Source organism: Pogonomyrmex barbatus, unplaced genomic scaffold (assembly GCF_055798465.1).
Source record: "Pogonomyrmex barbatus isolate J1 unplaced genomic scaffold, ASM5579846v1 scaffold6, whole genome shotgun sequence".
NCBI lineage: Eukaryota > Metazoa > Arthropoda > Insecta > Hymenoptera > Formicidae > Pogonomyrmex > Pogonomyrmex barbatus.
In genome coordinates, this window is record NW_028297160.1 from 6,388,722 (window position 1) to 6,403,733 (window position 15,012).

Consider the following 15,012-nt stretch of genomic DNA (forward strand, 5'->3'; position numbering starts at 1 on the left):
GTGTATCGGGGCTCTCTCGATACGAGGGCCCAATTGAAATTAATTTAATTAGGCAAGCGCTCGCCGCGGAGAACGCCGGGAGACCTGTAGTCCAGGGCACCTCCCCTTGCACGCCGGACAGCCGCTGACTCGATCATCGATTATGCCAGCCTGATGCTTATCGGTACGAAGGAATGGCAAGAATTGTGAGCAAAGTGTGCCGATTTATATATGTATCGATAACCGGCACCTTTGCGACAATTTGCGCGCTACGAGACTTGAATATTATTATAGATTGTTAAAATCTAAAAAGTTTACAACACGTACAAGTGACGTGACGTTTTGATCGATGAGATTTTTTTTCGTGATGAATCAGATTAAATAGAAATTATTTCACGTTAAAAAATATTCTTTAAAACAATTTGTGTAGAATTTGTATGAATAGAATATATATATGTGAACGTATTGATGCTTAGTTTTATTTGTTATGAGTTAAAGATAGAGAATTAAGAACGTCGATAAAGACAGAGATAAGAATGATGGATCAGATGATTTAATTTAACATCGGGTTATGAACTGATGATCGCAAGCAGTGATCATCACTCTGAATATGCTTACGAGAGAAAAGAAGATATCCATTCGCGAACTCGCGAAATTTCTTTCTGATGACAGTTGTCACATGAAAGACAGTTCGGCCGAAACTAAACACATTACTTATTAAAATTGTGTCACTCCTGTTTCTTTCGTAATTTTTGATGTCAGTTCTTAATTTTAATTTCAATTGAAAAGTCATTCTCTATTATTCCTATGGTTTTAATTTTTTCCAATATTATCATATTTTGTTATACAATAAAAACCCATTAATGATAAATTCATCTGGTAAGTTCACAATTTAGTAAATTACATATCACTTAATTACATAATTACGTATCACTCTTTCCAACTGTTTATTTTATAGAACAATGAATCGTATTTTGAATCGTATTTAAAGTGAATCATATTTTAATATAAAATGTATTGCAAGTAAGTAATAACTTTGGAGAGAATTACGACAGATAAAGGTTGTTATTTAATGAAGAAGTCCTCGCAGGATATGTCGCATCAGATAAAACTCCGTAACGCGTGAGGTCCTGTCAAACGGACGAAAACTAGTCCATCGAAGATGCCAAGATGGTAATAACGCGGACACGAGGAAACGAGGGCGCATCCCGAAAATATAAAAGTCAGGCGTGTATTTTGATGTATCAACTGTGGTTAGTGTCTCACCCTAATGGCCGATCAGATAAGGGCTCCTTGTTCGGTGGTCCTGACGAGATGCTATCGCGTTCGCACGCTCTTACACCCCGGGACGTGTACCGTGATGTCATTATAGCGCCGGAATATTTTGTAAACGCGCTGCCGAAGGCGGAACGCCGGTCATGAAGACTGGCTCGGACGAGAATCCGACCAGGAGATACTTCCTGGTTGACGGGGGACACGCTATCGACCGCACAAATTGACTGGTTTCGACGTTGGCTCTTCGACTTGCTCCTCTTGTGATCCAAACGATTTTTTGTCGGCCCGAGCGATGATCGATGCACAGAAGGTGCGTCACTCGAAACGGGACACAACACCGAATATTCATTTATCTTTCCGAGGAGCATACATTTGGAATGCTCAAAAAATAGATTAGTCATTCTTAGAACAAGGCAGGAAAATTATTTTAAACAGATTACAAATATTCTACTTGCTTGATGCCGAATGTTATATAGTATTGGATTAAATAAATTTTGCTCCATGAATATTTGTAAAACTGTAACACATTTCGATCTTAAATTATATTAAATAAGATTTTCGTGAAAAGGTGAAAACCATCGTTTCAGAATCATCAACGCTGTCAAGAATCCTGTAAGAAACAAGATGGACACGATAAAGGTTTACGAAGGTAGAATTTAGCAAATTTTTCGGTCATCTGGTCCATATTCGATCACCTGCCCGCCCCTAAGAACGCACTCCTGATGGGCACGCGTCGTTCCGCTGTAGAAAAATCGTCTGGCAAACTGACCATATGGTATATTCCTAGAAATGTGATCTACGGTATTCTTATCTTTCCGGATTGACAGACCGCTTCTCGATGCATTTATGGATAGATGTTGGTCGCTCGTTTTATCTTCATTAAATTTTTAAACCTTTTTCAAACATAAACTTCTGTCTTCATAAAAAAGTGTTTAGTCAAAAATCGTTACAAAGACGGCATTATATATAATGATATATATATATATATATATATTGATAATATAAATTATATTATCAAATAACTTTGCCTAAATTAAGGTAAGATTAAAATAAAATCAAGATTTTTATATCTTTTCGTTAATCATTTATCACTCATTACGGCTGAATAATTAATAAAATATTTTTCTTAAGATAATATCAACATAATATAAATATAATTATGACTAGACTTTAATGCCGTTGTTTAATTATTTTTACAAAGCATAGTTATATTACAATCACATGAGGAAAAATTTGTAATATAATATTTTAATGCAATAATATTTTAATGTCTCACAACACAATTTGTTATAAACTCGAAATGTATATTATATGAGAAATATCAATTGGATACATTCGAAATTGTTTTGTTTATTGGACTAATAATAAACGAGACGTTATACTGGAACTCTAGCCTGGAGATCGAGAGATCCCCATGTGCGTTAATTTTTTGAAAAACGTTAACGTTGCTACGCGTCCCATCGGATCAGCTGTCCTGAATCCAAGACAGATGCTGCCCGCTCCGGTACATTCGCGTACGTTGTACCGGAGATTCATCCCCGGATCCTTTGAGACGTCGATTTTTCCTCGATGAAGAACGCAGGTGAATGCACTCGGGCCGAAGCTGAACAAGTTTCGACTCGCACGGAAGACGTGAAAAATCAATATTTTTTATCAGTGAAAACGCGTTCTGTTGCCAAGGGCATTTTATTGCATACTGTCGGGGCGGCAGGTTACGTTAAACAAGTTTCGTTGGGACCGTCGTGTGAATTTCGACTCGCTGGCGGCGTGTAATTGACGAATTATGCTGATACCTTGTTGCAAACGAACAAACGGTACGTCGTATGCAGATCACAACTAAACAGTGACAGTTGAAGATGTATTGATATTATGATGAATAATAGTTTTCGCAAATTTTATTGAATTTTCTGTATGATTAAAATTAATACTATTATATTATTAGTATATTATTACTATTATTATTATATTGTTAATATAAGTAATATTATGTTTCGCAATGTTATGTAGCTTTCAATAAAATAAGATAATCATCGATGAAATACTATTTATTCAGAGAATTTGATAAGATAAATGAAGAAAATTATATTAGCAGGTCCCTGAGTTTGCCATTCAAAGGGCAAAGTCCTTTCGTTTTTGACCGAACGAACGGACTTAAGGGGAGTAATTCTTTGAAATCGTTGCACAATGAAGAAAGCCTTACGTGTCGTGCGGACTATTCATCGCGGGAAAAGGAACGAAAATAAGAGGAAAAACTCACCGCACCGTTTCCCCATTCACGATCGATGAAATACTCGTCATTGTGTGCACCGTGGTTCTCGATTCGCTGTGGCGCCCGTTGTCCTTCGAGGATTTTCATGTACAGAGATCAGATCCGCGAAGTGGGCGACACTGATTCGTCAAGGGATTGAGAGAGAAAGTTCATTCACGTAAGATGCACATAAGTGGATTTTCGGAATCCGAAAGGGCATTATCAGCGCGGCTGTAACAATATCGAGTTCCGCAGTTGATTAACCTGCGAAGCATTCGGATGTTTTCGTGCGAGAGATACTTCAACAGCAAGTATTACCAAACGAAGCTATCTTTTCTAAACGAAAGATTTCTTAAAGAAGAGCATCAATTTTAATTCAGAGATAAAACCTGTAATATTAATATATGTTTGCAAAAAATCATTGATGTAACGTATTTTTTAAAATTTCTTTTTCATTTCTCTTTCATTCGTTTTAACACGTTCTTTTTATTTATATATTTTATTAGCCCGTTTGAATAACGAAATAGCAAACAAACTACCTGATTGATTTATTGTTACAAAAGACTATTCCTTTTTTTTTTAGTTTTAGTTAATTACTTTTTCAATTACTTTTTCATCTATTATAGCCACGTATATATTTTGTATCTTTTAATTTACCACATAGAAGTGCCTTTACACTGTCATAAAAGATTATAAAGAAAATACCTGAGTAAAATACCTGACTAAAAAGCAATTTATGAAATTTGATTGTTTTCTATCCGGAAATGTACTTTTTGTATTTTTCATGTTTCTATTTCTTAAGAACTTTATAAGAAAGTTCTTTTCAATTCCTTTGCTTTCTTTTTTTAGTCTTTTAAAATTGCTTTAAATATTATTTGTTGACATATAATTCTCAATGTGTTGCTTTGTATATTTTGTTGTGTAATAATCTTGTTCCTTGAATTGTTCTGTTTTATATACCAATTCTAAACTTTTGATATTTCGAGGAGCATACACCTGTATTATGTGGTGTTCGTTTTCACAATGAATGGATTGAGATCAAAGGTAAAAGGCCAGCTCGTTTTAAAATATTTCTAGACTATTAAAGTATTTTTGCATTCGGCATATTCTGAATCGCTTAAGAATTTCTTTGTTCTATTTGTATTGCGCTGTAAAAATATCTCAGAATTTCGATATAATTATTATTTTAGTTTTTTCTAATTATAAATTTCCTGAATTTTGAAATGTAAAATATGAAAATTTGTAATTTGTTTTATGATTTCATTATACGAAAATTAATACATACAATTTTTTCCAGATATGATTTTCCATAAACTTTCGTTACTAAAATGTTACAATCTTTAGAAATTTTAAGTAACGTTACGTCGGTGAAGAAATTATATTTATTTCCATATTTAATTGAGCAAAACACTTAGCGTATTTAATACAAAGACTTAGGGCAGCTTTTATTTAAAAGAAAATTGAAAAATTTAACTATTAGTAAGACTAGTTCGATGCCAGCTTTAGAGCGAGAAGAAGTACAAAGCCGCTTCAATTTCTTCCTCCCTCCCCCTTTCCGAGGATATCTGGCACACGTGTAAGGATCCACAGGCCCCGAAAATGGGTCTACATAGCTAGTCTCGGTGGGGCCGGTCGCATATGGTGGCGCACACACATATAAAAGCGTTCCAGCGGTAATAGCCAGGTGTTTCAAAGGTGAGGCGATGGGGCGCCCCTCGAGGCGGCACAACAAAAAAATAAACCAGCTTCCTTCCGATGGGGCTACCTTCCAGTGGGGCGGCCACCCGGTACACACATATAGATACTCTGTGTGCATCATAATAATTATACAGATTTATTCGAACGGGCCCAGATCGCAACGGGTTAACAACGTGTGTGCGCGCGCGCGCGCGCGCGAACTGGTTGAAAGTTCCGGGGAATCGTAACGTCGCGCATCGGGTATCTCACCAAGGGTCGAAGAGTCACACCTTTCATTTCCTCGGCTGTAACGTGTAATTTACCACTTTGAGCGGGAAAACAAGAATTGTACGAGAAACCGGCCGTAAACGGCTATAAGTATACACTCGGTCGAGATGTATCTATTTCCAAGGCGAGTCTTAAATTCTCCTCTGAACAGATTGTTCATAACTGCGGGCATTCATCGATCGATCGTATTTACGAATGGGATTGGATCGACCATTAAATTATATAAATTTCTCAGTCCCTTATGAAATGGTTAAAAGTTTTAGAAATATTCACACGTGAGAATTTAAATATTATTAAGATACTTCGTATTAATTAGCAACTTCAGTAAAAATAATGGAATCTCTGCTGCTATTAACGTTAACCTGCTCCTTCGCCACACGTTGCTGTATTTGTATTTCTTCTCGCGAACAGGGCGGAAATGGTTCGCCATTGCGGCGCAACAACATAACCGACGAACGCGACTGGCGCGGTGCCAGTGGGACCTGCTTCCATCTACGCGCGCATAAAGAATCTTTTCGCAGCAACCTGCGCGAACGCGCGATTACCCGTGGTATCGGCGTGAAGGGCGCCGGGTTGTTCCCTCGTCGGGATTCACACGCACGGGACATACTACGGCGACAAACAAAAGCGGGGTAACTTAGCGCGCCCAGTATTCCGTATAATTTATCCGCCACGTAACGAAGGTAGGAAGAAAGAAGCGGAATTCTTTGCCGGAACCGCCGCCGGTAGCTACCGGAATAACCGGATAAAATGCAGGTTCTCTTGGTCCTTTCCTTTCGCCCGCTTTCCCTCCTTCTCGCTCCCGCTGATCTGGGACGATGAAAAAGGGTTCTCTGCAGAGACAGATAACCGCGTGGAAACGCGTCTTTATGCGCAGGTAGATGATTCGTCGACGACCGGTGCATGATTCATTCCTGGTATCTCCATCTTTTTTTCTCCGTCTTGAGTTTTCGATGCGTTGAAACGGTAGCGAAACGGGCGCAATGCGGAGGGTGCGCGTTTCCTCGTAAACCGCCGGGAGAGGAAAACGTCGATCGACCCCTTCACGCATATTTACGAAGACGAGAGAGAGGATTGTGGCTTTTAATTTAATGCCATTCGGAATTCCATCGGAAACGGCAGGTAGGACATACAATGGTATGACGGCTACAAATAGAGAGAATTAAACGCACCCGTCCTCGAAATTAGATCATGAAATGCTGAGAAAGAGAAATATTGGTCTTTGGAAATATGAGTCGGTGCGTATAGGAACATTAAAGATTTGTGGACTAATTGTTAGATTATAAAATAAGTGATCGCTTCATTGCTTAAAATTTATAAGTGCAATTTGTCGCGGCGCGTCTAAACTAGCGGGAGTCTCGAGATTGAATGTCCACCTTCCTCTCTCAAAATCGGTTGCCCGGATAACATTTCTATTAGTATCAAAATATTTTTTACAATGTTATTATTCTAGATCGTTACAATTTGGACGTTTCAGATTATTAATTATAATTGTTAGCGAAATTGCGCATTATTATTTGCTTTTCCGATTGCCGATTGGTATCAATTAAACTTGTCTATTCTGCATACCGAGAAATTTGGCAGGATGCACACAGATCCTCAATCTCTCAGCGCGAAACTATTAAGCGAAATCTCTCTATTAAGAAACAGTTGTTATATTTGTCTGTTGATTCCGCGTAAATATCTAACGGCTCTCAGCTATGTATGCGTGAATCCGTGTGCCTGTCTAATGACACCGCATGTTCGGCTTTAAGATCCGTGGCGATATATTCGCCACACGCCTTTAGTGGTGTATAATTTAATTCAATTATTATTAGATTTGTTAATAATAAGTTGCACATTGGACACAAAAGATATACTTGTATAAAGTTAATATCTATAAATTCTATAAATTCTAAACTACAAATGTTTCGAAGTAAACAATTGCTTATCCAACGCGAGACTACAATTACAGAACCGTTTTGTTATCTCTTTTTCACATGACGAAAGGTGTTGAATGACATGGATATGGTCTTGAAATTAATCAGAATCACGATTTGCCTGAGGTTGAAGTCAGTGCACCGAGCGTGCGCATTTATTGCATTCCCTTTGATCGGCGGTCGTGTCGAGCGGTAGTGCATCGGCACGCATTCGATATATATGCGACGTGGGTGTCGATGAGATAAGCGGGGCAGGTATGGGGACAACAACGGGTGATTCGTGCCGCCGTTCCGTTACCAGCGGATAGTTCCTTCAGGATCGTGGCTTATCGACGAGCGAATCGAACTCTCTGTCGTGGCTAACGATCGTATAAATTTACAGTGCGTACAACAGCCGGCTAGATCATTTCAGTCACTAGTCGGGCACGCGTGTCGACAATAACTCGACTTATCGGAGTAATGAGTAGTAAATTAATAAATTGTCATGCAATTAATGGAAGAAAAATGAATGTTGAAAATTTGAAGTTCATTTATAGTTTTCAGGAAACGATTTTTATCGCGATAGATATTTTCATCGCTGAGACTGCTAACATTTTCCGAAATGCATTTCAGTTTCTGCATTTTTATTAAAATTGTAGTATGGAAAAATTACCTTGATCAATAGAATAAATTTTCTGAATTTCGAATGATAATCTTCGAATGATAATTTCGAGTATTTTTCATCGCTAATCACAATACGTATTACTGAGATTGCAAATATCTTCTACATTTCCGAACTTGCTAAAGTTACATGAGAAAATTACTTGATTTATATAATAGAATAATATTTTCTGAATTTCAAATCGTGATTATATTTTTGCGGTAATCGCCGTTGATGTTATCAATGCTACGGCAGAACAAAATCGGATGCAGAATCATTTCAAGTTCAACGTACCGTGCGCGTGCCGCATTTGGAATGCGCCGTTAAGCGAAGTGAAATGCGTCATGCGCGGAGGTTGCATGTGCAATATTGATATTGTAATGCAAACGAGGCGAATGTAAATATACATCGACGGTAGCGAGGACGTTTCTCTGTCGAGACAAACGGTTAATAATACGCGCGCCCGTGGCGTATCGGTTTACCGGAGATTTTATCACTGGAAATTCTGCCAGTGTGCACACGCATGACGCTGTCTCCGCCTTTTCTTCTCGCATTTTGCTCTTTGGCGTCTGTGTTTGTCCTTCATTACGAAATAATACGGTAAAATGATTGATTGTGCCGCTCAGTGAGCTAGCGAAAGAATAAAGCTTTATGGGAATGAGCTGTTTATGACGACAAGTACGAGGGTCCTATGTCAAAAATCGCTTCTCTTTCGTTCCCCGATGCATGGCCATACCGGTCTCCTATCTCGATTATCGTCTCGCGATCGGTCAATTTAAACGATCCTATTTCATCGGTGATAATTTTGACCAATGCGTGTACATTAATTATGATATGATATGAAATGTTTCACCGTTTCATTCTGCTTTAAAATCCACATAAAGTTCATTGAACTTTCATTGAACTTTCATTATGTACTAATGAAGTTGAAAAATTTCACATTCTTGGCAATATTTTAATTTATATTATACTTTATTGTTCTTAATAAAGAATAAAATATCTTGCTAAATTTTTTAAACAATACATAAAAATATTGTTATGGCGCTAACTACGAAAAACTTGAATGTACCTCGATTTTAAAAGAAAGCATATGACGCTAATCTTATTTTTATCTAAGTCTCGTAAAGAGAAAAAAAAGAAAACCGCATGTAAGTGGATTGACAAAAATGGAAAAAAAAATTTTTCTCGAAATTGAAAAGAAGTGACAGATGAGGTACTCGGTTTTTTATGGCCATGGTATGTTGGCTACGTAGCGGAATCCCGAACGAAACGCCGTTTCTTCTTTTGCGCAAAAATGATAGGCGATCTAACGTGAATCTGTCGTTGTGTAAGGGGGGATGGAGTGCTCGCGCGAGTACGCGTGCCCCAATGCACATTCGTACGTGCTCACGAATGCACGCGCGTGTGTAGGTTTCCAGCGCGCGTGGGCGATGCTGTGGCACGCGACACGACCGTTACACGTTCCGAACTGGCAACGTGGGTTGACGCGAAAGAGGGGGTGAAATTCAGAAGGGGAACAAGAGGTGGATTGCAGCGCACATATACACACATGCACGCGCGCGTGTACGGGCAGACGCAATACCAGGGGCGCATATCAGGGGCACAAAACAGCCGACGCGACAACTACGCTCGTACAAAGAGCGAGAGAAAGAACGGCGCGGAGTTCAGGTAGGCTGAACGGAAATTCGAATAAAAAACGCGAGTCGCCAAGCTCTCGCGCGGAGGGGGTCTAATGTACCCACACGCGCGCGCGAACGCGAATCCCCGATGCATGTGTGTGCATGTGGAGTAAGTTCCCTAAGAGGGGTCACAGCATCTGCTCCCACAGAATAACACACACATATACACATTTCTCTCCTTCTCTCTTTCGGAGAGCGAGTAAGAGTGAGGGGGAATAAGAGAGAAAGAAACGGTGGAAGGGATGAAAAAGGAAGGACATGAAGCGTAGCGGACTATCGTGTTGCACTCACGAGCATCCTGCACCTCCCGTCATTGTCCACTAACGGTGGGGGGACAGTTGGTGGAACATATCCTTGGTCGATTGGCTGGTGGCCCGCGACCGTCCGTCCCCCATTGGCAAGTAACGAGGGGCCCGCGGGCCCGTATTGGCTCGGCAGCACGTGCGGGCCACCTGCGATCGGTTGGTGGGGCGACCTGTTATAAGAGGCCCTGACACAACCCCCCTGCCAGTCAGAAACCGGCTTGCAGCCGAAATGTTCTGAGTTAGTTGCTACGGCAGGTTCCTTATATTTCCCTTTCGTGTTTCACGCAAGTCGCCCGGTCAGTTGAATTCGGACGAGCGTGTAGTGAAGATCGATTTTATCACTCTTTGGAAGAAAGATCGAAGTGCCGTTTTCTTTTTGAAAAAAGGAGGCTTTTAACTTACGTGTGAATTAATAGTGCAGTGACGTTGCCGCGCATTGTCAATTTGCAAGACTTCGACGAGAGTGATTATTGGATTAACGTCGATAAATGACGGATGTTCGAGAAGAGAAAGAAAGGAGGATGCTTTAAGCGCAGTGTTATCGCATCAATAAATTAAAAGAACGCTTTAAGTGCTTTCACGTAACATTAAAACAGTGTCAAAATGCTTGTCGAAGAGGTGTCACACAGCTTCATGAAGAAGAACAATTACAATTATAGTCACTGTCCTTTAAAGAAGCGACCGTTTTACTATCCATCCGAGGATGAAGAAGAAGTTCCTGAAGCTATTAAAGGTTTTAAAATTATTTTTTTTCTATCATTTATGTTAGATTTTTTTTGTATATAAAATATATGTTTATTCTTTTCGTTATTTTTGATATACTTATTTTACTTATTTTAAGCGTTAACAATAACTAATAAAAATAATCTATTATATTTTATATAATACAATTATATTTTATATAATAACGCGGAAGATAAGCAAGTAACGTTTATATGAATTTTAGTATTTTATTATTAATAATTCTTTAACTCAATTAATGAAATTAAAAGTATGGCTCATGATGAGTTCCTTATTTTAAATTGTGAATAAAAAAATCAAATAACTAAATATTATTATTTCAAAATTATTTTTTAAATGTTTTGTTTTCTTTTATTTTTTGCTCTTTTATTTGGTATCGCTTAGCATGTATGTAAATATGTATTTTTCGTTTGTACAGAAGAGATAATTGACGTAGGAGTAGATGATATTCCCGAACCCGAAAATCTCAGCACAAAGCCCGAGGATCTCAGTAGAACTGCGGATCGCCATCCTCACCAACAGCAACAACAACAACAACAACAACAACAACAACAACAACAGCAACAGGAGCAATCACAACAAGAACAAGAACAACAAGAACGTTCGGCGGCGTCCAGTAGGATGCCGCCGCCGATTTTCAAGGCATCTCCTCCGCATTTGATGACAGAGCCAGCCTTACCGACGACTCATCATGGGATGCACTATGTTCACCAGCTACATCACTATCATCCTCATTATCCGACCAAGACTATTACGCCGCCGGCGGGAATTGCGCCGACGCATCATCCGATCGCGAAGAAGGCGCGAGTCGAAGTGATCCAACATAACGACAATTCCTCGACGACTCTGGCGGTCGGTGTGGCGGCGACGTCGACGCCACTGCATTTTATGACGAACAAGACACCCTTGGAGCCGTTGAATCTGAACACTCCGGTGGAGCCGTTGGCTCATTACGGCACGCCACCCTGGGCCCGGACGGGCTCACTGTATCCATCGCATTATCTGCCGTACGCCCCGCCTGCCTATCCTCGCTATCCTGGAACGGACTTGTATTCGTCGTATCCGGTACCGGCGTATCCGCACGCGTCTCCCGAGCATCACCCGTCGGTTTCGCCACCACCTCACGGCGCGCTGACCTGCTCGACGATCCAACGGCCCATCGTCAGGAGTTATCCTCACTGGCCGAGTCCGGATCACTGCGGTTTATCACCAACGAGTTCCGTTGGTTCCGGTTCCCTGCGATCTCCACCTCCCGTGACACCGGAAGACCTCTCCTCGCCCAGTAGCGAGAGCGGCAGGTCGTCCGCGGGTAGCACTTCCACCGGAATCACCATCGTGAACACGAAGATGGAGAAGAACGGTTCGAGCACCGTCACGAACGCCCCCTCGAACACCACATCGTCCAGGCATTCGTGCCAGAATTGCAACAAGTCGTACTCGACGTATTCCGGATTGTCGAAGCACCAACAATTCCATTGCGCCGCCGCCCAAGGCCAGGCAAAGAAGTCCTTCTCGTGCAAATATTGCCAGAAGATATACGTCAGTTTGGGCGCACTGAAGATGCACATCCGAACGCACACGCTGCCCTGTAAATGCCACACGTGCGGTAAGGCGTTCTCCCGGCCGTGGTTGCTTCAGGGTCACATTCGGACGCACACCGGCGAGAAACCGTTCCGATGTCAACACTGCAACCGCGCGTTCGCCGACAGAAGCAACCTCAGAGCTCATCTGCAGACCCACAGCGACGTCAAGAAGTATTCCTGCGACGACTGTAATAAAACATTCAGCAGGATGTCGTTGCTTACGAAGCATAGGGACACTGGCTGTCCCGGCGTGCCGATATCAGTCGGCTATACTGCCTAAAGTTTGATATTTCTGTGGCCCTTGACAAACGTACGTCCCCTCGTCTTTATCTCGTGGTCTCAAAGTGCCTTAGAATGCAGTACAAACGTCGAGTTAGTGAAGTCCGGTATATTGGTGAATCGCGAACGATTGCCTTCAATTAACTCTTTCGCCATCTATATGTTTTATTTTATTTTTTATTTATTTATTTATTTTTTTTTTGTTTTTTTGGAAAAGTGAGCTTCAGAAAGAAGCTGAAGCTTCTATTTATAAAAATATATATTTCGAACAATTGCATTTTTTTATAAAGAAATTTTTTTTTTAAGTTAAGTCTGAAAATGAGAAATTATTTTACTATTTTAATCAATTCAACATCGATACAACAGTGGCGAAAGAATTTACAATTACATTTATTTTCAAATATACCACTCGATCATGTCATTAAAACAGAGTTTTGAGTCGTTACATAGATATCTCGAAAAATTTCGTGAGAGTTGATTTCATTTGTTCATTATACTTTGCTGTAAATATCGGTGTAAAAGTGCACGACATACAACGATTCACAAAAAAAATATTCTCTTTCAATTGCCGACTTCAATTTTTATTCGTAAAAGAAAGTACATATTTTTAACAACAGAGAATATATACAAATATATAATTATAATTTCATAAAGTATATATAAAAATGAATTATAATTAATTATTATTTTTACTATTCAAAAAATATTAATTGTTTAATGTCTGTAATTAAGAAATGGTTTTGTGATTTATTGTATGAGCGCGTGCTGACAATATAATAGTACTTAGAGATTATTTTGTTCTTCCGAGAGATCGGTCACGTCGCTCCGAGCACGTGAGGAATATTGAATATTAAAGTGCCGCTCGATTACTGCGTGATACGGTCCCGTGAAACTGCTGTGCCATTTTTTTTTCATCTTTCATGCCATTTCTTTTTATTGCCATTTGTCTCCTAATACACTTCAAGCACATAAAACGCGATCACAAAATGAAGAGATCGGGAAATAGGACGATTTGCACAATTGATTTCTTTTTTCTTTTTCTTTATTTTTCTTTATTTTTGAGTTATATTTCATTTTTTTGTCAACGTTTTGTTGACAAAAAAATTGTTGATCTGAACATTATTTATCACCGTGATTAGATTGATTTTTGATGTGTTTTAATTATAATTAACGACACATGTTTTTTATGATTAATAATGATTCTTGACAATTTTAGTGGAAGAGAGCGTCTAAAATAAAACGCAGAACTTTACGAAAATATTGTATTTAATATAATATTGCGTTATATAATATTTTCCACAAGGTGCATTTTAAGTATGGTAGTTAACCATATGTATATATATATATATATATATATATATAAGATAAAATTTTGGAAAGAGTTGTCACACTGCGATGCACCAAAGTGCCATTCGCGAAAGCGCCACGTGCGCATCGCACCGGATAAAATCTCATTCATACGCTCGCACGCGTTAACAAGTGAATTGTACATAATATAGCGCTTATCGGTTATAGCGAGAGTAGAACACGCACAATACGAGTATAATTTGCCTTTATCGGGCAATTGGATTGAAAAGAGAAAAACAAGATATTTAACGCGTGGAATGAGAAAAGAGAAGAGATCTCGGTTCCGAACGTTGCATTATCGTTTGCTGTATTTTGCATTTTGCAAATCCACCGTAAGTTTCTTAAACAAACTAGTCATTGTATTATATGCAGAAGAACAAAAGACTCGTTATGATTATCGAAAAAGATATAGAGAGAAGTAGATATAGAGCGAGCCATCGTTGTATACTTTTTATCGTGCGTAATTAGCAGCATGGCTCGGGCGATACCACACACTATTCTTAGTTTTGTAAAGAAAGTAAACTTACTACGAAATATAGATATTGCCTATGTATAGAGATATTTTATACAAAATAAATTACGTGGATTTTAAATTTTAAACTTTCTTTCTATCATGCTAATTCTTCTTTTTACCTTCCTCCTCTCTCTTCCCATTTAATACATATTTATGTCTTTATCTTATCCACTTCTCATATATTCTTTCTCTAACATAATTATTCAGTATTTCGTTTTTAAATTTTTGAATAATGAATTTTATCTCATTACATTTGATTTTTTAATCGAATATGCGTTATATAAAATGTTAATGTATGTACGAAGCGCGTTACGTAATTTTGACGAATTTTGGACCACCAGACATTTACATTATACGTAAAAAGATGAGAACCGCCGTCACGTAAACGAAATTTTGCGGACTCGCGTATAATCAGGCATTTTATCTTTCAATAAACGACGCGCGCGTAAGCTTCCAAGCAAGTCTAATCCAGTCCCGATCGTTCGTTCGTCAGAGGTCTCGAGGACTTCGTTGTTAAAAGTAATTGTCGGTGTTCGCG

The 15,012-nt window shown here is 39.1% G+C and overlaps 1 protein-coding gene across 1 annotated transcript; it reads left to right on the forward strand.

The window, feature by feature from the left end:
• The first annotated feature begins 9,684 nt into the window (after positions 1-9,684).
• Positions 9,685-14,560, forward strand: LOC105422890 (uncharacterized). Its single transcript, XM_011632450.3, has 2 exons — positions 9,685-10,743; positions 11,170-14,560. The coding sequence occupies exons 1-2, from the start codon at positions 10,614-10,616 to the stop codon at positions 12,612-12,614; spliced, it is 1,575 nt and encodes a 524-aa protein (XP_011630752.2). The 5' UTR covers positions 9,685-10,613; the 3' UTR covers positions 12,615-14,560.
• Positions 14,561-15,012: the final 452 nt, after the last annotated feature.